Genomic DNA, 24,858 nt, shown 5'->3' on the forward strand with positions numbered 1-24,858 from the left:
CATCTGCAAAGTTTTCAATTTAAATGTTGGTCTAATCTCTCTTGATCCTTTGAAGAAAAGGCCTTCGATATAGTTGATCATAACTATTTAAGATGTTAAAGGCAGAATGTAATTGCTCTGTCTGACACACTTAAGTTAGATGCTACAGCTTCCTCAGCAAAGGTTGTCTGGGACCAAAGTGCGGCTTTATGGACCGGCCAAGAACAGGTTGATAAACATCCACAAAACAGTATCTTATGTGGGGCAGAGAGGGTTTAAAGATACTAGACGTGGTTTCATGACACTGATTTTTATCAGAAGTTAAACTGGGAGGATGTTGAAGGGTGAGGGTCAAAATCCCTTGTCTCTTCAGATATATCAATACATATATATATATATCCTTTTATATCAATATCTATCTGTATTCTGTTGCTTCTTTAATAAAGTGATGAATTAACTATATGCATGATCACATAATCAATTTTTTTTTCTTATGCATAACTGAAATATACTTTGAATCATATGTGTGTTGAATGCTAACTAGTCTCTTTTAGGAACATTCCAGAGTCTTTCTCTCTGTCCTGCACGTAGGCTGAAGGTCTTTTGGGGATAAGCATATCTGTGATGCTCTCCAGCCTCTCAGGGGAGAATGCGTTAAACATAGGTTCCAGATGTATTCTGTGTTTGATTGTTACCTTTCCATGACTAATTATATGGTTTAAAGTCCTATGTAATAAGACCTGAATAGTAGAAGTGTGATTTTCTCTTATTATTTCTTTAGGGAAGAAATGTATGTTATTTCTACCCCTCTCCTCTGTCCGAGGAGTGAATATTTTATCTCTCTGTTTTGGTTTAAATGGCCTGATAACGTTGTGCTCTGGCTCTCTTGTGCCCAGAGAAGAACTGTCATTCGTCAGTGTTTTGTGTGTGCGTTTGACCTTCTACCCAGGTTTTGAACCCAGGGATGCACACCAGGCCAACTCGAAGACGCCCCGCGACCATCTGCGAGGTCACTTCAGATGTAAATCTCGGGCTCGGACGACAAGTGCACTGATTAATGTTGATAGGCCGCATAGCTGTCTATATGTTGTGACTTTATGGTCTCTTAGCCAATCAGGAGTAAAATAATGGAATGTACGTCCTTGCAAATGGTATAATTGATGTAAGATTTTGTGTAAGGTACGAGTTGGCTTTCGATCTCCTCGTGAGACTTTGCCGCTGGCTCTACCAATTTCACTGCAGACTATACTTCAGTAAATTTTTGATTCTTTAATTGAACTTCTCGACTCCTGGTCTTCTTTCTCCATATCTGGTCTGGATCATAACTGTTATACCCCTAACAGTTTGGTGGAGGATTCGGCGGGCAATCACTCTGTGGTGACATCTCTGGCAAATCAGCAAACAAGGTAGGAAGCTTTTATTAATTGTTAGGGCTGTCTGACTGGAAGAGATTTTGAAGGGGAGCGGGAGAGCTTCACTCCGACGAGGCGAGTGAAGAGTAATTTAATTATACTATTGAAAGTATAAGAAGTCGCTGAGAGAGCTGTTAAGGGGTAAAACAGCAAACAGCGCAAGTTAAGTGTGCTCTGTGGGGGCCCAGGTAGGCATTGGTGTAGCATCACCCCGGCAGAGTGCGTCCCTGGACGGGAGGTCCAGTGGCACCGTAAACCTGCTCAATCTCTTCCACCTCAGATAGGGGTACCCCGAGCTTAGTGAATCAGGCAGTTAGGGATTCAGATATTAGGTATAAAATAAAATAAAATACAATAGGGATTGTTTTGCCAGGGATGCATCAGGAGCGGTCCCAAGTAAATAAATAAATTATGACCCGAATTGGTATGGATCAGTATATATGACCAGGATGTTTGTGAAGAATACTTTGTGGTGTATTGTGTAGAAATCCAGTATTGTTGCTGCTATAGTTAATTTATCCGCTTAAAATATTTGCTGCTAAAATCTTTTCGGTAGTGATTTTCAACTGTGACCAAGAAAAATGACTGATAAAGGGAATTTTCTGAGTAGTTCTGACCAAAACGAGGAGGGAACACGCTGTAAACAGCTCTGCTCTGACGAGCTCAAATCAAAGAAATGTGCACAGCTCATTAAGAAAATGGTCAGTCAGGGGTTTGATTCTGATTGGAACGTCATGCAGCAGATTGACTGGCTGCAGAACAAAAAAGACGCTGGTAGGGCCAAATATCTATCTGTGTTTGCCTATTCATGGATTTGTAAACTGGGTGGTATACCTTTAAGCCATGAAAAGGCAATTCCAAATATGATGGACGGATGGTCTAGTTTGATTGCCCAGCGTGATAGAGTGGCAAAAATTATTGGGCAGGAAGTCGGCTGTTATCTGTGTAGTTTGAGTAAGGGTTTCGAGGCTGTTTGTGAGAAGGCAGAAAATGCTGTGAAAAATGAGACAGTTCCCCGTGCTCCATTGGCCCCCACCTTCTCTTCTCAGACTGCTCAGGCAGCTGCTGCTTTCAGCGCTGCTGATCAGACTGATAACCAAACGATGGGCCATATGCTGAGGCGCGCGGATTGTTGAATGTGGCTGTTTCGTGCCCCCCACCTTATGACATTTCGGAGATTCCTGCCGTGCAAGCAAAGCAGATTAAGCAAAAACCGGGGGTCGGAAATCTTAACTTGTCCCCCAGAGAAATGTCTAAACCCATTGAGACGGCATTCGCCGCCCCAATCCGACATCAGGCTTGGGGAGGATTGAATACTGAGATGGGTGCTGGCTGGGAGGATGGTCAATGGGTCAGACTCACAGCGGCTGAGAAAAACAGTTTGCTTGCAGGGTTGGAACCTTTTAAGTTGTATAACCCAAACAAAATTCTATGGGACAGGCTAGAGGCCATTGCTAGGCAACAGAATCTGGGGATGGCAGATATACAGTCTTTGGTTGAGGGTTTGGTTCCCACCAGCAAATTAAGGGCAGTTCAGATTGCTCCTTTCCACCCCAGAGTCCCCACAGATTGGCCTGAGTTTTGTGAAACTTACTCAGATTACAAGTTACGCGTGAAAGATATTTTGGGTCGGGGGTCTTTTCCCTGGACCAGTGTGACACAGATTAAACAGAGGGCTGGCGAAAACCCCTTAGAATACATTGAGCGCTTTCGCATAGCCTAAGAAACGTACTGTGCTGCAAACAACAACGCAGAAGATCTTGATTCTGCCATAGTGATAGAATCCGCTACAGGCGGATTGAATAAACAATACCGAGACATGTTGTTGAACAGTGCCATTGACATCAGATATTGGGAGGATTTGCTTCATTGGTGCTCTGTAAGCTGGAGCCGTTTGCAAACACGTGATGATGATGTTAATGTGGGTAAAGTATCTGCTGTGTCAGTTGAAGTGGAAATGAGTCCCCACAATAACATAACCTGCTATAATTGTGACGAGAGAGGTCATACCTCTAGAGATTGTACCAAGCCTGTTGCCAGATGCAGAAATTGTAACAGAGAGGGCCACATTGCTAGACATTGTCGTAGTGGTAAACAAAAAAATCACATAAATGAGAAAAAGGAAGGTCCTAAAAAATGATGTTTCTGTCAACAGTGATGCTCCGAAGCTTAACTCTCTGACTACAGCTGAGCTCAAAAAGCTGAGGCAGCTGATAGGGGACGAATAGGGGTCAGCGGCCTCCGGTTCATGTAATTATGCAGACACCCGCCCATTCATACATGCGTTGTTAGGAGGCCGGCAATGCCTTATTTTGATTGACACGGGCGCGACTGTATCAATTACAGATCTCGATCTTGAGATCACTTCTGAAACTTTGTATATAGAAGGTCTAAATGGCACAAATGTATATCATAAATCTGTTCCTATCCCTCTAACCATTTCTAACTCTGAAAAAGTCTATTGGACTGAATTTTGGGTAGGGAAAAATACTGTAGGGACTCTAATTGGTGTTGACATTCTGAAAGAACTCAAAGCTGATGTTTTGCTTTCTCAAGATAAGCTAGTGCTTGGCTGCAATGAAACAATTCGCTTATCTCAGAGTGGCCCCCACCATGAGCAGAGATGTGCAGTGGCTGAACCTGCTAGTCTAACTGAAACTCAGCCCTGAGTGGAAGTTTATAATTTCCAAATTTCCTGATGTATGGGCAAAAGATAAATATGATTGTGGTTTAGCACAGATTCAGCCACTGAGCATCCCAGGTCCTTTGCATGAAGCCAGAAGACAATATCCTTTGAAAAATGAGGCTCGAGAGGGAGCTGACACTGTTGTAGATGAACTATGCAAACGGGGGATTGTGATTCCCTGCTCCTCTCCCACTAATTCTCCCATGTGGCCTGTCAAAAAGCCGGATGGGAGCTGGCGTTTGACCATTGATTACACTTCTCTGAATTCAGTGTCTGAGAAAATGCACCCTCTGGTGGCCAACCCCGCAACTATCCTCCACGAGACAGGATCTGAACATTGTCTTTTTACTGCTTTAGACATTTCTAATGGTTTTTGGACTTGTCCCCTAGCCAAGGAGGACCAAGGCAGATTTGCTTTCACCAGCAGGGGTCGCCAATGGACATGGAGTCGTTTGCCACAAGGTTTCTGCAACTCACCCACACTGTTTCATCAGGTACTAGCATCCTTCATCGATCCGGTAAGAAAACAAATTGAATATGACGGATCTGTTGTCCTACAATATGTGGATGACATTTTAATTGCTAGTCCAACCAAGTTCAAACATTTGACTGCTGTACAGACTGTTTTGAATGCCCTCCAAAACGGGGATTCAAGGTGAACTTGAAGAAAGCACAGCTAGCACTGCCTGAAGTGACTTATTTGGGGCAAATTGTGGGTGTGCACGGCAGACGCATCACTCCTGAACGAGTTAAAGCTATCATTGAACTTCCAAAACCAAACACGGTTACTGGTCTAAGGCAAGTAATGGGTCTTTTGAATTACTGCCGCCAGTATGTTTCTGAATACACTGAACTTTCTAAACCACTCACAGAGGCGCTGAAAGGAGGAAAACCTGGATCGGAGCTGATCGACTGGACTGAGGAGATGGAGGAGGCGTTTGTGAGTATCAAAGACACTCTTGCTTCCTCCCCAGCATTACGTCATGCCGATGCCAGCAGGCCGTTCCATCTATGGACATGGGTGGGAACTCGATCCTATTCAGCGGCCCTGGGTCAAAGGGTTCCAGGAAGAAACTCCTATGGGATGGTAGGATATTATTCTGCTCCTATTCCTGTTTCAATGGCAGGACAGCATCCATGCCTGTTGATATGCAACTGTGCAGAGTGGGCTGTAAAGATTACCGAGGACATTGTGACTCATCAGAAGGTGATACTGCACACTAGACACCAGAATCTGAAATTGTTAACAAACATTCGTTTAGGCTCTATCTCTAATCAAAGACGAGCTAAATGGGAGGCCACTCTCTTGAGTAAAAATGTGGATATAAATATTGACATTGAAACTGCTATCAACCCTGCCTCCTTACTTCCAGAAGAAGGAACTGCACACAACTGTGCCCGACTGATCGAGACGGACAGCCAGAGCCCTCTTCAATCTGAACCACTTTCTGATGCCATGAAGTTGTTCGTGGATGGTTCCAGCTTTTATGAACAGGGAAAACGCTTCACTGGCTGGGCTGTTGTAAATGAACATGGTGAAACTGTTGACTGTGGTTCTCTTTCAGGAGGAGGGGCTCAAGTGGCCGAGCTGGTCGCATTGACACGAGCATTGCAGTATGGCCAGGGAAACGAGTCAATGTTTACACTGACAGCCGTTATGCATATGGTGCTGTTCATGACTTCGGCCCTGTGTGGAGACGCAGAGGATTTCTAACCACTGCCGGTCTGCCGATCTCTCATCAACAGCAGGTAAAAGAACTTATGAATGCCTGTGATCTTCCTGCAACAGGAGCAGTTATCAAAGTCACTGGACATGCAACGGACAATTCTCCTGAGGCCACAGGAAACCGAGCTGCTGACACAGCTGCCAGAGAGGCTGCAACACGGACTGAGACTTGCGTGAGTGTTATGGCTCTTGCTCCTCAGGAGAGTGAGACCCCCAGAGACCTTTTTAAACTCTATGATGAGGATGACCCTGAAGAGATAGAACAATGGACAAAATTAGGAGCTCAGAAAAATGCAGAAGGACTGTGGAAATTTAATGAGCGTTTTGTTTGTCCTGTTTCTGCTAGAACTGAACTAATGTCTTTGTATCATGGTTTGGCACATGCAGGTCCTGAAAAACTACATGCAATGATTTCCAAAACCTGGTGGTGGCCCCGACTGAGGGCTTCTTGCAATGATTTTTGTAAGACATGTCTAGTATGCCTTAAGGTTAATTCTTCTTCTAAGCTGAAAATTCCCTTAGGACATGCCCCTCGACCTCAAGGGCCATGGACACACCTCCAAATTGATTTCATAGGTCCACTGCCCCTAGTGGAGGTTTTACATACATTCTAATGATTGTTGATCTGTTTTCCAGATGGGTTGAGGCATTTCCACTGAGAAACTGCACCGCAGATGCAACCGCCAAGATTATGTTGAATGAAGTTTTCCCAAGATGGGATTTGCCCTTACAAATTGATTCAGATCAGAGTACACATTTTACTGGGAAGGTGATGAAAAATGTCATGAAATTGATGGGGGTGAGGCAACACTTTCACATTCCATTTAGGCCCCAATCTAGCGGATCTATTGAACGCACTAATCGTACGCTTAAAACTTCATTGAGAAAGAGATTGTTGGAGTGGGGGAAAGGGTGGCATGCGGCTGTCCCAGCGATTTTGTTAAGCATGAGAGCCAGCCCTAACAAGACTACACAGCTCAGCCCTTTTGAGGTAATGACAGGTCGCTACATGCGGCTGCCCTGGGATGCCCCCTTGCAACATGAGGGACCATCCGGGCCTTTTAAAAGACGCTTTACAAAATTATCTGAAAGCTTTGGATGACAGTCTGCGAGACACACGGGTTAGTGTTAGCACACGACAAGCAGATCGAGATAATGTTGAGCAAAAAGACATGCCTGCTTTGCCTGAAATCGGTGACAATGTAATGTTACAGCGGGAGATAGTTTCCCCCTTAGGTCCGAAATTTGATGGGCCTTATCAGGTGGTATTGACCACTAACACCTCTGTTCTACTGGACAGGGGGGTTTTGGGTACCGTATGGAGACATCGGTCACAGGTGAAACCTCTTGAAAAGTGTAACAACTTACTACCTCATGATCATTAAATGTCTGTCATGTATGTCAAAATTCTAGAATTCTAGAACAAATGTTTTATCATTACAGATGGCTGAATCCGACGACATACTGAAGCTGCTAATTCTTCAAGAAGAAGTGCGTAGTGAGAGACGACTGAAAGTGAAACGAGCTTTCATCCGATTGGTACTTCCGCTCTCGTTGGTATTTTTAATTCTGATCGCTTTATCATTTTTGATGTGGATTCAAATTTCAATTTGGACAGGGAGATTCCATGCGTTTTCAACTCATTGGGATTGTGAGGAGATCGATAACCGTCCATCATGGGTACAGTACCCATGTCTAAATTCAACTGATGGTCTAAATTTAATTCCGACCATGTACCAAAAGGTAAATGATCGTTGTTACCATCTGGACGGAAATGAGACACTGACCTACTGGCTTGGTCACTCCCCAAATTATCCCGATACTACCCTCATTATGCAAAAAGGTCGGCGGATGAGGAGTGGAGGCGTTGACCTGTTTGAAGGAGATTTCAGTTCAATAAGCTGGATCCCTGACCACATAGCTTGTGAAAACACGAGTGCATGCTCTATACGAATGGATATGGCTAATCGATATTTGTTAAAATCTAGAAAAGGTGAGAGTAGAGCAGAATGAAGGAGGCGTCAGGTAGCAGATGTGAATGACTCCCACATGATTTTAGGTGGAAAAGCAGTGAAACTTCCGTTATACCCAAGTGCTCCTGATCCTCGCCACATCATGTCATACTATCTTCCCAAAGCTAAGAATTAACTTGGTTACAACAAAGTCGTTAAAGATGTAGCCCAAAGCTATATATACAGCAATATTGTGATTAGAGAAGAACCGGGGGAACTAAATGCCACATGATCCGATGGGACACTAATAGGGCTTTGATAGGTTAGGACGGATAGATAAAACTGACAGGGACAAGTTCGATCTGAATGGCAGTAAAAATGGTTTGCCTGTTATTAATGCTTTGTCCCTCTCTTGGCCCAGGTACACTAGATTCGATGACCCTTGGAAGGAGACTGCACATGTTGAGCGTTGTTTAGGTAAAGAAATTCAACAGTGGTTTGTTAAGATGTTTCCTCCTGGAGATGTTGATAAATGTAGAGAAATTTCTGAGAAGCTCACTGGTGTGAAGATGATGGAGATACCCTGGGAGGTGTGTAATGCTTCTTTTGTTTTTGTTCTCTTGGGCTAGTTTTTCTGATGTGTTGCACTAGTATGAGTTTGCTAGGAACCTTGCTAACAGAACTGTTTTCAACATGGATCACTTGCATGATTACCTTGAAGATAAATGTTATAATCCTACATCGATGGCTTATAATAAGACAGCATGGATGCACTTGCAAGTGTTTAAACTGAATATTGAAATGATGTACACTCGAGCAAAGACTAGTCTGGTACCTTTAAAGTATGAGGAGCTGTTGTGGGACAATTATAAATCATTTCAGGTGAGGATGTGGCCTCAGTTGTCCGATGTAGCTATTGGAGATGAGTGGTTTGACAGGGCAAAACAATTTAGACAATTTCTGAGTCCAATTCCTTCAGTACAGGAAATCAGAGATCTAGAGTCTAAGACTCCATCAGAGGACTGTGCTAAACACAGGTTGACACACCCCATGGGTCCTGCATGGCGTCCAGTTGATAAGAGTAAGAAAGCTAACGAAGCAGAGCTGTCTCTTTGTGTTGCAGAGTTGAAGCAGAAGACTGAATATTTTCCTCGGTTGAAGGCGCAAACAGCTCGGCAGAAATTTATCACTGCATTTCTGGAACAGATAAAAACTAATGATCCATTTGCAGGTTATGAGTATTTGAATTCTGTATGGCTTAAATCTAAGGGCACTCCATGGTATACTGATTCGGAACCTCCGTCTGCTATAGCAGTAGCATTGGTTTTGGCTTTTTCGTTAGGAGCAATATTTACTGACATGACGGAAACAGTGGAGGAATATGTGGAGGAAGCTTGGGAGGAGTTTGTGGCTGTGTCAGAGGATTTGGTCATGAGAGATGTTAAATATGTGTTATATGCTTTTGGAGCTCTTTTAGGAGTGGGTGTCCTCTGTCTGTGTGTGTGGATGTGTGTTCGTTTCTGTTTTTCTTATGTATGCAGGTCTGCTTGCAGTAACGAACCCTTCCGAGGAGGAGAACCGACTGAGAAAACTGACGACACGCTTGAAAGAGAAACTTAAGAAGGATAACATCCATGCCCTGTTGTGAGTGGAAGGTGGGAGAGCCTTTGCGTGGGGACTGGGAATTTTTAGTATCCAGCATGTCCGCAATGAGGCGAAGAGACAAGTGTGACCCGTCAGGGAAGCATGCGTTACCACTCCACCTTCCGTAGTGACCTCACTTGGTAGACCAGACGTGGCGGTATTGGACCCCACATTGGTCTAAAACGGGGGACTGAAGGGTGAGGGTAAAAATCCCTTGTCTCTTCAGATATATCAATACATATATATATATATATATATATATCCTTTTATATCAATATCTATCTGTATTCTGTTGCTTAACTTCTTTAATAAGTGATGAATTAACTATATGCATGATCACATAATCAATTCTATTTTCTTATGCATAACTGAAATATACTTTGAATCATATGTGTGTTGAATGCTAACTAGTCTCTTTTAGGAACATTCCAGAGTCTTTCTCTCTGTCCTGCACGTAGGCTGAAGGTCTTTTGGGGATACTCTCCAGCCTCTCAGGGGAGAATGCGTTAAACATAGGTTCCAGATGTAATCTGTGTTTGATTGTTACCTTTCCATGACTAATTATATGGTTTAAAGTCCTATGTAATAATACCTGAATAGTAGAAGTGTGATTTTCTCTTATTATTTCTTTAGGGAAGAAATGTTTGTTATTTCTACCCCTCTCCTCTGCCCGAGGAGTGAATATTTTATCTCTCTGTTTTGGTTTAAATGGCCTGATAACGTTGTGCTCTGGCTCTCTTGTGCCCAGAGAAGAACTGTCGTTCGTCAGTGTTTTGTGTGTGCGTTTGACCTTCTACCCAGTTTTTGAACCCAGGGATGCACACCAGGCCGACTCGAAGACGCCTCGCGACCATCTGCGAGGTCACTTCAGATGTAAATCTCGGGCTCGGACGACAAGTGCGCTGATTAATGTTGATAGGCCGCATAGCTGTCTATATGTTGTGACTTTATGGTCTTTTAGCCAATCAGGAGTAAAATAATGGAATGTACGTCCTTGCAAATGGTATAATTGATGTAAGATTTTGTGTAAGGTACGAGTTGGCTTTCGATCTCCTCGTGAGACTTTGCCGCTGGCTCTACCAATTTCACTGCAGACTATACTTCAGTAAATTTTTGATTCTTTAATTGATCTTCTCAACTCCTGGTCTTCTTTCTCCATATCTGGTCCGGATCACAACTGTTATACCCCTAACAATGTAGTGGAAAAAGTGTGGACCAGGTTGTCTAAATGGAAATGGTTGCTTCCCCAGTTGTCCTACAAGTGGAGAGTACTTGTGTCAAACAACTTGGTTGCCTCATCTTTGTGGCACAGGATTATCATACCATAACCTCCAATAGGACTGTTGGAAGACATAAAAAGGAGGTTGTTGACCTTTTACTGGTCTGGGCAGCACTGGGTCAGATCAGCTGTTTTGCATCTTCCTCTAAACAAAGGGGGTCAGGGCCTGATGGATATCAAGTCCAGGTTGATGGCTTTTCGGCTACAAGCTGCTCAGAGATGGCTTTTTCAAACACATATTTCATGATCTGAAACAGCAACCACTCTTCAAAGGAAGGCTGAAGACATGGGACTTGATAAGCACCTGTTCCTCATGCAGTTACATGAAGCGCAGAGGAAGGATCTTACATATTTTTGTCAGTTTGTGCTTGAAGCATGGAAGGTACACTATATTTTATGTGAGCCAGACACACCAGCTGGGAGTTGGTTGTTTGATGAACCTTTGTTTCTCAATACTTTTTTGCCCTCAAAACTCTTGGCTTCAGCTAGCTTTCGCTCTTGTCTGCTAAAGGCAGGGTGTACTAAGCTGGGGCGTCTAGTGAGCACGAGAATGGAAGATATGAGTGAGAGAGCTAGGGTGAAATCGGTGCAACTAATGGTGCTGCTGGACCCTGTACAAGTGCCCGATCGATAAATGGTCCGGTGACCTCCAGTGGAGGATTGTGCATGGGGCAATAGACATGTGGTACATCTCAATCCAAGGGTTGGGGTGGGATGCCCATTTTGCAATGAAATTGAGTCTGTTTTTCATCTTTTTGTACAATGTGCTAGATTGGGTGACCTTTTCTCGGTTTTAACCAGGTGGTCTATATCACTAGGCAAATGTTTAAATTCTCTTTTGTTTATATTTGGCCCCAAGTATTACAAAAAAATTAAGAAACCCTTTGGTGTTGCTTAATTCTTTATTTAGCACAGCTAAGCTGGCTATTTGGAAGACAAGAAAGAATAAATTGTCTGGGCAGGGCACAACTGAATTTGTTGGCATGTTTAGTACAAGCCTGGTATATTAAGTATATTGCTTATTTTAAGCTAGTGGGATGCTTGGCAATTTTTATGGAAATATGCTTTGTTACTATAATAAATGCAGCCCTTGTCATTATTACTAGTTCCAAAGTGTTGCTTGAAAATTTGTAATAGAGGCTTTGGTAACTCTTTAAATCTAGCAATGATGGCATGCGGTTTCTCTAAAGGCTGGATTACACTACATAACTTTAACCATGATTTTAGCCATTTTGAGTCTGGCCAAATCGGGCTAGGCAGCACTATTCAATGCTAGTCAGCTCTAGTTTGCAGATTTTTGGCAAGCCCGAGTCGGAGAATATTGTGTATTATATGATCGGTACCAATTCTGATATAACTACAGTATGATTCCATCAATATCAGAGATATCAAACTTGTTTTAAATTTTTTTAGCCCCCTAGCCCCCTTCAATTATAGAAATAAGCCCTGCACCATGGTACAATGATTACACTCATGCTCTCAAGAGAGCAGCTCGGAAAATGGAGTGCATGCGGAAGAATACAAAATTAGAAGTATTTCGTGGTGCATAGAAAGATGGTGTCTGCCAGGGCAGCATATTTTAGTAAACTCATATAAAATAACCACAACAATCCTAGGTGTTTATTCAGTACTGTGGCTAAATTGGTTAGGAATAAAGCCTCAACTGAACCAGATATTACATCGCAGCACAAGAGTAATGACTTCATAAATTTCTTTACAGATAAAATTGAAATAATCAGAAATATAATGATATTGGAATTATGCAATCATCTGTCATAGCACCTCAGAAACCCATGTCTCATAATTTTCCTCACATGCAACTTCAATCCTTCGCTGTCATAACAAAACTTATCGGAACATCAAAAGCCACAACATGCTTGTTAGATCCAATACCAACTACGCTCTAAAAAGAGGTATTTCCTGTAATTTCAGAACCTCTTCTTAATATTATTAACTCCTCGCTATCCTTAGGACATGTCCCAAGAAAATGTAAAATGGCAGATATCAAACTGCTTATTAAGAAGCCACAACTTGATCCTGGAGAACAAGCTAATCATTTGACTGATTTCAAATCTCCCGTTTATGTTGAAAATGCTAGAAAAGGTAGTATCCTCCCAAATAGGTCTCATCACAATACAGAGACGGCACTTATCAGAGTTACAAATTACTTGTTCTTATCATTTGATGCATTTCACTTCTAGTGCTTTTAGTATAAGTATGTGCTTTTAGTATAAGTATATACACTAAGTATTTTCTAATCCGTTCAGATTTTAAAAGTTATGTAGTGGAATTCTGCCTTAAACAAGATACTAAATTCGTAAGAATTCAACTCACAAGTGCATTTTAGGGATGAAATCTCAAAAACGAAAAAATGTATTTAGGTGTGCTAACCGTGGTATTTGCATAAGTAGTACTTTAATTCAGAAAGGATAAAAATGTATTTAACTGAGGCTAAATATGAAATCGCATAATACTACCTCTCGCATATTTACAGCAGAAATATCTAGGTTACGTATGTAACCTCAGTTCCCTGATGGAGGGAACGAGATGTTGTGCGCTGAAAATGCCTCTGATCCATGAAAAAAGGCCAATGAGAATTAGGCAGAAAGTATTTGCATACCCCGCCCCCGCCCCCAAACGGGTATAAAAGTGGGGAAATACGTCAAGTTCATTCAGGATTTTTCGGAGGAGCCGGAAATGGTTTTACCTCGGCTGAGGGAAAGGGCGCTAGGTGCAAGCAATCAACCCGGCCAGTCCGTCAGCGTGTTACCGAGTTCTACCAGCTCGGAAATGAGAAAATACATGAAATTACTCAACCCTGAGATTGTAAAATCTTGCAAAGGTATTATTAATTGGTGCGTCCCCCAGTGCCCATGAGGACGCACCACTCCTTGTTGAGTGTGCTCAGACCTGAAAGGGGGGGGGCTCGGCCTGGGTGTGATGAATCCATGAAATGGCCAATGAAATGGCCAATGAAATGGCGTCCACTACCCAGTGGGAAAGCCTCTGTTTGGAGACAGCGTTCCCTTTCCGCTGTCCACCAAAGCAGTCAAAGAGCTGCTTAGAACGTCTAAAGCTTTGTGTGCATGCAAAGCACTTACCAGACACAGCAATGAAGGGGCTGAGTCTGCCTCCTCCTGGGACAGCGCTTGCAGGTTCACTACCTGGTCTCTGAAGGGCGTGGTAGGAACCTTGGGCATGTAGCCCGGTCGCAGTCTTAGGATCACATGTGTGTCTGCCGGACTGAACTCCAGGCGAGTGTCGCTGACAGAGAACGCTTGCAGGTCCCCGACCCTCTTGATGGAGGTGAGCGCGATCAGCATGGCAGTCTTTAGAGAGAGGGCCCTGAGTCCAACTGATTCTAGAGGCTCGAAGGGGGGTCTCTGAAGGCCCGAGAGGACCACTGAGAGATCCCAGGAGGGGAACAGGCTTGGCCGGGAAGGATTTAACTACCGGGCACCTCTTAGGAACCTGAGGATTAAGTCGTGCTTACCCAAAGACTTGCCGTCTACTGCGTCGTGGTGGGCCATGATAGCAGCAACATACACCTTCAAGGTGGACAGGGACAGCCTTCCCTCCAGCCTCTCCTGCAGGAATAAGAGCACTGACCTAACTACGCACCTCTGTGGGTTCTTCAGCCCGGGAAGAGCACCAATTCACGAACAAGCGCCACTTCAGGGCGTAAATTTGCCTGGTAGAGAGGGCTCTGGCTTGGTTGATCATGTCTACGACGACAGGTGTCTAGACCAGCTAGATCTTCTGCGTCCCGTCCAGGGGCCAGACGTGGAGGTTCCAGAGGTCTGGGTGCGGATGCCAGTATATGCCCTGTCCCTGAGAAAGAAGATCTTTTCTCAGGGGAATTCGCGAGGAGTACGAGGAGTAGGGAGCCACTAGGGTGACTTGTTCCTCGTCCTCCCTGACCTTGCACAGCACCTGTTTAAGAAGGCTCACTGGGGGCAATGTGTACCTGCGCAGCCCCGAGGCCCAGCTGTGCCAGTGCATCTGCCCTGAGTGGTGCCTCTGTTCGGGCATACCGGAGCGGGCAGTGGGATTTCTCTTGGGAGGCAAACAGGTCTACCTAGGCCTTGCCGAATCGTTCCCAAATCAGCTGGACCGACTGGGGTTGAAGCCTCCACTCTCCACTGGGCAAGCGTTGTCGTGACAGCACGTCTGTTACCACACTAAGGTTGCCGGGGACGTGAGTGGCGCGCAGTCTCTGCTGGCTCCAAAGGAGGAGACGACGGGCGAGTCGTGACATGTGGCGGGAGCGTATGCCGCCTTGGCGTTTTATGTACGCTAACGCGGTGGTGCTGTCTGACCTGATTGGGACATGTTTGTCTTGAACTAACGGGAGAAACTTCCTCAAAGAAAACAGTCAGCAACTCTAGGCTATTGATGTGCCAGCGCAGTGGGGCCCCAACCCAATCTGGAGGCATCATTCATGACCAGGACGCATCAGGACACCTGATGCAAGGGTACTCCTGCCCGCAGAAAGCAGAGGTCTGTCCAGGGTTTAAATGTTTGGCGGCAGGCGGGGGTGATCATCACACGGTGTATGTCGCAGCGCCATGCTCGTCTAAGGACTCGAGTCTGAAGCCAGTGCTGAAGCGGTCTCATATGCATCAACCCCAGCAGTGCCGTGGAGGGTGCCATATGCCCCAGGAGCCTCTGGAAAAGTTTTAAAGGGGCCGCTGTGCCCGGCCTGAAGGTGGCAAGGCATTTCAGCACCGACTGTGCACGCTCGTTGGTGAGACGTGCTGACATTGAGACTGAGTCTAACTCCATGCCGAGAAAAGAGATGCTCTGAACCGGGGCGAGCTTGTCTTTTCCCAGTTGACCTGAAGCCCCAAACGGCTGAGGTGCCTGATCACCTGTCCTTCAGGTCTACCGCTGCAAACCAATCTAGATGCTGGACGCAAGTTAAGATGTGTTTTTGCGTGAGCATTTTGAATGGGAGTTTGTGCAAAGCCCGGTTGAAAACTCCTTTCTTGGGTACGATGAAGGACTGAAGAACCTTATTCATCTCGGTTGGAGGGACAGGCTCTATCGTGTCTTTGACTAAGAGAGTAGCGATTTCCGCATGCAGGGATTTGGCATGCTGTCCGTGTACTGCTGTAAAGCGGATGCCCGCGAAGGGGGGCGGGAGCCTAGCAAACTGAATTGCGTAACCGAGTCGGATGGTCCGGGTTCTGAATGAACTCGACGTATTTCCCCGCTTTTATACCCGTATATCCGGGGGCGGGGAATGCAAATACTGTCTGCCTAATTCTCATTGACCTTTTTTCATAGATCAGAGGCATATTCGGTGCACAAGAGAGACCCCTAGTGTCGCTTCTTCAACACAATGTCGAAGTGAGCGACAGACGGTGAACAGTCTAGTAAGAGACTAGTAAGAAATATCGAGTATTGCATGTATGGAAGACTTTTCAGTTTGCACAAACTGAAAATAAAAGAGATGCTTAATGGACACACTCTATCCTTTTCTATTAGGAAAACAAGATGGCGATAAGAAAGACAAGACAGCAGCAGATGACAAAGTAAGAGACTGCTGATCATACTGCGTTCATTACAATAAGGAACAAAAGTCATGCAATATATATTTATATATATATATATATATATATATATATATATATATATATATATATATATATATATATATATATATATATATATATATATATATATATATATTTATAAATGTGGTTGCAGGGTCCAAAAATAAGACCCACAAAAAGTTAAATAATGGAACACTAATCTAGAAATCTCCCACAGACAGAACTTTTTTTAGACAGTTCCTTGACAAAATAATCCTGTGACAAGATTTTTTTCTGTGCAATGGGATTTTTTGATGTCCTATGTAAAAAAAACAAAAAAAACAACAATCTTATTGATATTAAAGGATGAAGTGAATTCAGTCTATTTCTTGAATTTATAAAAATCTGAAACTAAATTAATGAACTCTCAGGTCCAAACCAAATGAAGAAATCATCATTGCAAATCTTGGGGACATCAGAGGAAGAGCCCAATGGCTCAAAACGCCACTTATTAAATTTCTGTTTATGGGAGCTTTCTGGGTTTGTTGTTCCTTTATTTACTTTCTCATACTATGTTCTTGTCAAACAAACCTTTTGCATTCCCTTTTTTAAACCGGTTGCATGGATTTTTTCAGCTATATGTATTTAATGAATTTGCGCAGTCAATCATTTCATCTTTATTAATGTTTGAGCAAATAATCAATATCTGTAATGTAAACGCACACTAATCAGTGAACACCATCTGTATAATGCTTTTTAAAGGTGTTCATGTATTTTCACTGTATTGTGTTGGTTTTTGGTTCATGTCTGTTTAATTATCTGAAAAATGTATTGTTGATTGTTTCCCGTTATGGTCACTTTGATGCTGCATTAGTAGCTGAAGCTATGGGGAGTTACGATTTCTGAAGCCTTTAAAAATATTGCAAAAATCGTCTATATTGCACATCTTCAGCAGACCCAGCATTTTTCTGTCTTCCTTGTAAACATGTAAACATGCACAATTTAGTATGCCTGTAACCTCCGAGCCCCAAGCTGTCCCCTGTAAAGTTGCAAGAAAAAGATTGTGATCCCTTTTGGATTACCTGGATTTGTGTAATGACTACTCATAAAAGGAATCGATGAAGAAATAAATTAATGAATGTTACACTTACATTTACACTTAAATGTAGTCGGATCTTCATCTAAGTCACAATTATAGACAAACACAATCTGACTAAACTAATAACAGACAAATAGTTGTAAACAATTTATTGAAGACACTAATAAATCATTCACAGTCCATAATGGAAAAGAATCAGCGATCTATTTAATTTATTTACCTGTTGATCCTCCTTTAGCAGCAACAACCTGTTGTATTGAGAAGCATACAATACTTGATGTTCAATTCATAGTAATTGCTAACTATAACACATTAATGTGGAACTGCACCACTAGGGACTCTAGTGAGAAATTGTGTTAAGTAATGTGAAGAAGAGGAATAAAGTTTGATGTGTACACCGCACATCAACCTAAATCTGAGGCCATGGTTCTCAGCAGGAAACTGATGGAGTGCGTACTCCAGGTAGGGAATGAGGTTTTGCCCCAAGTGAAGGAGTTCAAGTACCTCGGGGTCTTGTTCACGAGTGAGGGGACAATGGAGCGGGAGGTTGGCCGGAGAGTCGGGGCAGCAGGGGCGGTATTGCACTCGCTCTATCGCACCGTTGTCACGAAAAGAGAGCTGAGCCGAAAGGCAAAGCTCTCGATCTACCGGTCAATTTTTGTTCCTACCCTCACCTATGGTCATGAAGGTTGGGTCATGACCGAAAGAACTAGGTCGCAAGTACAAGCGGCCGAAATGGGCTTCCTCAGAAGGGTGGCGGGCTTCTCCCTTAGAGATAGGGTGAGGAGCTCAGTCATCCGTGAGGAGCTCGGAGTAGAGCCGCTGCTCCTTTGCGTTGAAAGGAGTCAGTTGAGGTGGTTTGGGCATCTGGTAAGGATGCCCCTGGCCGCCTCCCTAGGGAGGTGTTTCAGGCACGTCCAGCTGGGAGGAGGCCTCGGGGAAGACCCAGGACTAGGTGGAGAGATTACATCTCCACACTGGCCTGGGAACGCCTCGGGGTCGCCCAGTCAGAGCTGGTTAATGTGGCTCGGGATAGGGAAGTTTGGGGCCCCCAGCTGGAGCAGCTGCCCCCGCGACCCGACTTCGGATAAGCGGTTGAAGATGGATGGATGGATGGATGGTGCACACCGCATGGAGTGTGTTCTGTTAAAGGGTAAAAACACCACAAATTGGCGACGAGGATGAGCGCTTCAGTGCCGAGCCCGCCCCCATTTCTTCCTGTTAGTGGGGAGCCACTAATTCCATTTGAAACGTGGCAGAAAATCTTCCATAATTACATGATAGTCATCCAGGCAACCGGAGACGCATGGCCGGAGGGACGCAGACTAGCAGTCTTGCTGCATTGCTTGGGGGCAGAAGGCCAGCGCCTGTTTTATACTCTGTCAGACCATGTACTACTTTTGATGAAGCAATGGCTGCACTTCAGAAACACTTTGAGCCTAAAGTTAACGTAGTCACATGCCGACACAGGTTTAGACAGCGAGTGCAAAGAGCGGATGAGACTGTTACGCAATACGTTGCTGCTTTAAGAGCGTTAGCAGCCCCATGTGCGTTCAGGCAAATGGAGAGTGAAATGCTCCGTGATCAGTTGATTCCAAATGCGTCGTTGACTGCAGTAAAGGACAAATTACTGTTGGAGGACGACCTCACTCTAGAGAAAGCGATTACAATCGCCTGTCAAGTGGAAGCTGCTGTTAAAAATTCATCATTACTCTGTAATTTCACTGCTACTACCATGAAGTCGGTACAAGCCATTAGTATGGATACTAAGTATGGCAGAGGGGGAAAGGGTGCACGTTCAACTAAGCAGTCACAAGCTGCTCAGACACGATCGGAGGATCGAAAACAAACAACGACCGGTCAGCAACGTCAACAATGCTTCAGATGTGGATCGGACAAACATCTGGCAAATTATAAAAACTGCCCTGCTGCTAAAGTGACATGCAGACAGTGTGGGAAAAAAGGACACTTTGCTAGAGTGTGTAAAGCAGCAGTGAGTGAAGTAAGAGAAGTGGTAGTTCCAGACGTGACTGTGCTCTGTGTGGATAATGTAAAACAAGCTGTTACAGCCAATGATAAGATCACCTGTGAAGTGAATATTGAAGCACCAGGAGGTCAGAAACTTAAGTTACAACTGGTTGTAGATACGGGCGCATCAGTTTCCATACTTCCAGAAGATGTGTATAAGAAACACTTCTCACAATGCACCCTGAGTAAGCCAAAAATTAAACTTGTCACTTATCCAAAAGAGAACCTACCAGTTATTGGCTGCTTAACAGCATTAGTGGGTGTATCAACAAATGACAATGTAGTGACAGCAGGATCTCATGCTACAACGGGTGAGACCCCTTTTCTGCTCTTGAGAGGCCGACCTATGAGGACGAAGCTGAATGTTCTTCTGCCTGAGGATAGCCTTGATCAATTTACTCAGGTCAGAGCTCGTGTGACACAAAGACAGAACAAAAGTAAACAACACACCGATCGTAAAAGAGGATCTAAATTTCTTAAAATTGCGGTTGGAGATAAGGTGAGAGTGAGAAAGCCTTTTCACATGAAAAAAGGAGAAGCCCGGTTCACTGATCCGTTGTCAGTACAACATCAAATAGGACAGAGTACTTTCCTCTTAAGTGATGGGAAAAGATGAAATTCAGCACGTCTTTCATTATGCCCAGAAAGAGAGGAAATCTCTGCACAGGATGAAATACCTGAAGGAGGCAGTACAATAGAGAACACTGCTGTGAGTTTGAATAGGGATTTAAGACAGAGACGCCCACCTTTGAGGACTCAAGACTATGTGTTGTAGTAATGTGTCTGAAGAGAAAGAAATTAGTCAGACCAAGAGGATATGTAAAGGGTGTAGGCGGATCGCTGCCCTATCTAAAAAAAACATTGAATGTACACTGAATCCTGAAATGTTTGATTAATGTTATTAGGCTGTTATTTTAAAAGGATAAAAGTGTACTAGAAGCTTTCATTATGCTCCTTTGAAATGCCTATTCGAAATTGACTGTTCTTTGAATGCATAAGAGGTCATGTGAATATGCTTCTTTGAGATAAGTTGTTGGTTGAGTAAATAAGATTTGGTAAGGTAATGATCTTAAAAGAGTAGAAATTATGTTTGAGTAACGGGGGAGATGTTGTGTTGAGAAGCATACAATACTTGATGTTCAATTCATAGTAATTGCTAACTATAACATGTTAATGTGGAACTGCACCACTAGGGACTCTAGTGAGAAATTGTGTCAAGTAATGTGAAGAAGAGGAATAAAGTTTGATGTGTACACAGCATGGAGTGTGTTCTGTTAAAGGGTAAAAACACCACACAACCTCCACCAATAGTTTGCTGTAGCTGATTATAAGATTTGTACAATGCTGAGGATGATTTTTAGAACATTCTTTGTAGAATATCCAGCTGGTCTTGGGCAAACTTAAGATGTGCCACAATGATATTTGTTTTTGAACAGCAGTGGTTTCCTTTGTGGTGTCCTTCCATGAAGACAATTCTTGTTCAGTGTTTTTGTGATAGTGGGCACATGAACAAGTCTTTTGCAGTTTATAGAGTTTACTGGAGGTCTTTTGCTGTTACCCTTGGAATCCGAGCCTTCTGTCAGGATTGCCTGTTGTCCCTTCTGAGTGAGTTTTGCAGAAAGCCCACTCTTTCTTTTGGAGAAGTTTCACTTGCTTTAACCCATAGGTTCACTTAATTTTTCCAGCATGCACGGTAAATGATTACACAATGTGTTAAATAAAAATGTGAAAAGTAAATGGTTTTTTGAAACCTCCATTTGGAAACAACCCTCATTCTATGAGGAGGGTATGGGATTGGGGCAAGTGTCCTGTTGTGAGATTGTCACAATGATGCATCATTCTTGGCCTGGGAATCCTTATGCGATTGGCTTTGGCACCTGGACAGGGTCTTTTCTGTTGTGGCACACAGATTGCTTGGAGCTTTTGGTGGTCTATGGTCAAAGACTTCTGATTGAACTTGCAGGGGTTTCACATTCTGGTCAATTCGGATTGGGAAACTATTGGGAACCCTGGGTTGCAATTATGTGAGGTTTCTTCATCAGTTGTGCTTCTCGCAATGTGGACCTGATTTGGCTGCTTGGTGCAAAGTATCTTGCACTTCCTGAAAGGGCATTTTGGATGCTGTCTCAACCCATCCATACTTAAGGTTTATACAGCAGCAATAGCCGCATGTGGATGGCTTGTCTGTATTGAAACATCCATTGGTAGCCAGATAAAAAAACATTTTTTTAAAAAAGGATTGCATAGACTCGTTCAGTCTTGAGCTGTTATGTATATCTGTGTTATATATGTAATCACGGTTCCCTAGATAAGGGAATGAGATGCTTTGTAGCTTTGAACACAGTTTTACTTGCTGCCAAGTGACATGTTCTCTTCCAGCAGAAAATCTAAGATGCTGCTTAGCTCCGTTGGAGATTAAGTGCCATCTGACAATGAACTGTCATGATTCTATAAGGACTTCAGTAATTGTCACTTGTGTCCTACTGACACAAATCAAAATCAAATCAAATCACTTTATTGTCACACTACCATGTACACAAGTGCAACAGTAGGTGAAATTCTTGTGTGCAGTTCCGAGCAACATAGCAGTCATGACAGTGACGAGACATATACCAATTACAATAAACAACATACTTACACAAAACAATTTACATATCAAATGTACACATACACAAAACAATTTACAAATCAGATGTACACATACTTACACAACACAATAATATATACAATGCAGAATATAGAACAGAATATACAATACAATACAATAAGTGGGAGTATATGAAATATATATGTGTATATATATATATAGCAGTTGTATTGAGGAGAATATGTTGACAGTCCAGTGTGAGATTATAGCTGAATAAAGTGCAGTGCTAATTATTGATCCTGATAGATCAAGAGTTCAACAGTCTGATTGCTTGGGGGAAAAAGCTATCATGTAGTCGGCTGGTGCGGGTCCTGATGCTGCGATACCGCCTGCCTGATCGTAGCAGTGAGAACAGCCCATGACTTGGGTGACTGGAGTCTCTGATGATCCTCCGAGCTTTTTCACACACCGCCTGGTGTATATGTCCTGGAGGGAGGAAGCTCACCTCCGATGATGTTCCTGGCAGTTCGCACCACCCTTTGCAGGGCTTTGCAGTTGTGCGCGGTGCTATTGCCGTACCAGGCGGTGATGCAGCCAGTCAGGATGCTCTCTACAGTGCTGGTGTAGAACCGTGTGAGGATGTGGTGGTTCATTCCAAACTTCCTTAGCCGTCTCAGGAAGAAGCGGCGCTGGTGAGCCTTCTTCACAACGGCCTCAGTGTGGACGGACCATGTGAGTTCCTCAGTAATGTGGACACCGAGGAACTTGAAGCTGCTGACTCTCTCCACCGGTGCTCCATTGATGGTGATGGGGCTGTGTTCTCCGTCTTTCTTCCTGAAGTCCACAACAAGCTCCTTGGTTTTACTGACGTTGAGGGAGAGGTTGTGCTCTTGACACCAGCGTGTCAGAGTGTGCACACACCATCTCATTCCCTTATTCAGTTAACCAGGGTTATATACATAACACAGACTTTCTTCTGCCCTGATTCAATCCACTTTATGAGTCTTATTCCCTCATGAGTTATTGGGCATGTGCACATAGTCACTGGATTTTTTTCATGTTGGCAATAATGTGGTTATGGTTTGTTTTTTCTCTTTATCACTGGTGTTTGCTAAGGCAAGCATCATACAGCTCATTCTGATTTGAACAAAACTTTAACCAAAATAATTAAACTTCACTGTGGAACTCATTCTTCACCATTTGTGCTACAGACATGAATGATGATCTGACGCACGATTGTTGTCTGGCAAATAAAATAAAGACAGTTCATATATATGAATACCTATCAATCAAAAGACAAATTCTCTAATATACAGTGAAATTTAGTTACCATGGTGTCACATTAAAACAATATAATTATCTTATAGAAGCTACTGTATTTATGCTATATTGTGCATTATGCTGTAATTGGCATTTGTATTTGATGATTGTAGAACAAGAAGCAGCAACAGACATTCAGTCAGTCTCATTATTATCTGGCTCTATATCGCTTCAAAGCCATCGAGAAAGATGATCTGGACTTCCAGTGAGTTTCTTTCTTTACATATTTATAGTTCCTTAATATAGCCATTCATATAATTTATACATGGTCATAAGTTTCATGGATTAGTTCATTTTCATTCAACTACTAATGGTGGTGAGTTTAATTGTGTCTATGTTTCAGTCCAGGAGATCGGATCACAGTACTGGATGACTCTAATGAGGAGTGGTGGAGGGTGAGTTACTGTACATTTAATGTTTATGCTCTTAAAGTAGATCTTAGGGAGTATGCTACTTATAAAAGTGTAAAGAGTAGTGTATTTTTTGTGTTTTAGGGTAAGGTTGATGAGAAGACGGGCTACTTGCCTATGACATACATTATCAGGGTACGTGCAGGCGAGCGGGCGTATAAAGTGACACGCTCCTTTGTGGGAAACAGAGAGATGGGTCAGATCACCCTGAAGAAAGATCAGGTCAGTATGTGTGTTGGTATGTTTGCACTTGAAAAGTCCTGCTTCACAATATGCTCAAAATCAGATACAATAAGAAAAAGAACAAATATACAAAAATATAACAATAAAAATAGGAGATCTAATTTACATACACTTCAATAATGTACAAGGTCTCTAAAAAAGCCAATAGCAGCTGTATAATTCTGTGTTTTTGATGCTGCATTATGGAACATAGATGTTCTTATTTTAGAGCAAGCTTACATCCAAAAAATAAACACGGCAGACCGATATAAGGCAACACGCCGATTCAAACTTGGGTTGTAAAAGCAGCCATTAACACTTTAAGTATTTTTTTTGCTGCAAATTGAGCAAAACATTTCAACCACATACATCAAAGAACCATAATGCAAGGACATTGCTCGCATTAAAACTTTTAATTAATTTTGTCACTTGAATATTCAAAATCAAAACTTAAAATAGACAAAAGGCTTAACACAGTCATTGAAACTACCAATACTCCTCATACTCGAGAGAGGGAGACAGTGAGCTTATTCAAATCTGTGTTCTGATTTGCAGATTGTGGTGAAAAAAGGAGAGGAGGTGAATGGGTATCTGAAGGTGAGCACTGGACGAAAACTGGGCTTCTTCCCTGCGGACTTGCTACAAGAGATCTGAATGTATGTCATCGTCTGACAATGATGAATCATGAGAAGGTTGGACAGAGAAGAAGAAATGAAGATGACAACATCTGATGTTTATTAGATTTTTTTTTTATCATTAATAGTATTTATTTTTGCATGTATTTGACTAATTATGTAAATTTGCAGCATCTCATCTTCAAAGTTAGTATTTATTCACTGCTGCCACTCCTCAAATTTACAGCACAAGGTTAATATCACATAGCAAAAAAATTATTTCTTCAAAAATTGTATTCCTTCAAATTTTGTGAATATTACAGTCTCAATGATGCACCTAATTAAAAGTTTTTGCCAAATAAA

At 42.9% G+C, this 24,858-nt stretch overlaps 1 protein-coding gene across 1 annotated transcript in view; it reads left to right on the forward strand.

Moving 5' to 3' along the window:
- The window catches only part of LOC127658607 (SH3 and cysteine-rich domain-containing protein 3-like), a 51,018-nt gene extending 26,436 nt beyond the window's left edge, over nt 1–24,582 (forward strand). Inside the window, exons 6-10 of the mRNA XM_052147981.1 lie at nt 16,169–16,215; nt 23,363–23,454; nt 23,593–23,644; nt 23,744–23,881; nt 24,437–24,582. Coding sequence (XP_052003941.1) covers nt 16,169–16,215; nt 23,363–23,454; nt 23,593–23,644; nt 23,744–23,881; nt 24,437–24,535 — 428 coding nt within the window. The 3' untranslated portion in view covers nt 24,536–24,582. The remainder of the gene's footprint in view (nt 1–16,168; nt 16,216–23,362; nt 23,455–23,592; nt 23,645–23,743; nt 23,882–24,436) is intronic.
- The last annotated feature ends 276 nt before the right edge of the window (nt 24,583–24,858 follow it).

The sequence above is a fragment of the Xyrauchen texanus genome, chromosome 18 (assembly GCF_025860055.1).
Source record: "Xyrauchen texanus isolate HMW12.3.18 chromosome 18, RBS_HiC_50CHRs, whole genome shotgun sequence".
Classification (NCBI taxonomy): Eukaryota; Metazoa; Chordata; class Actinopteri; order Cypriniformes; family Catostomidae; genus Xyrauchen; species Xyrauchen texanus.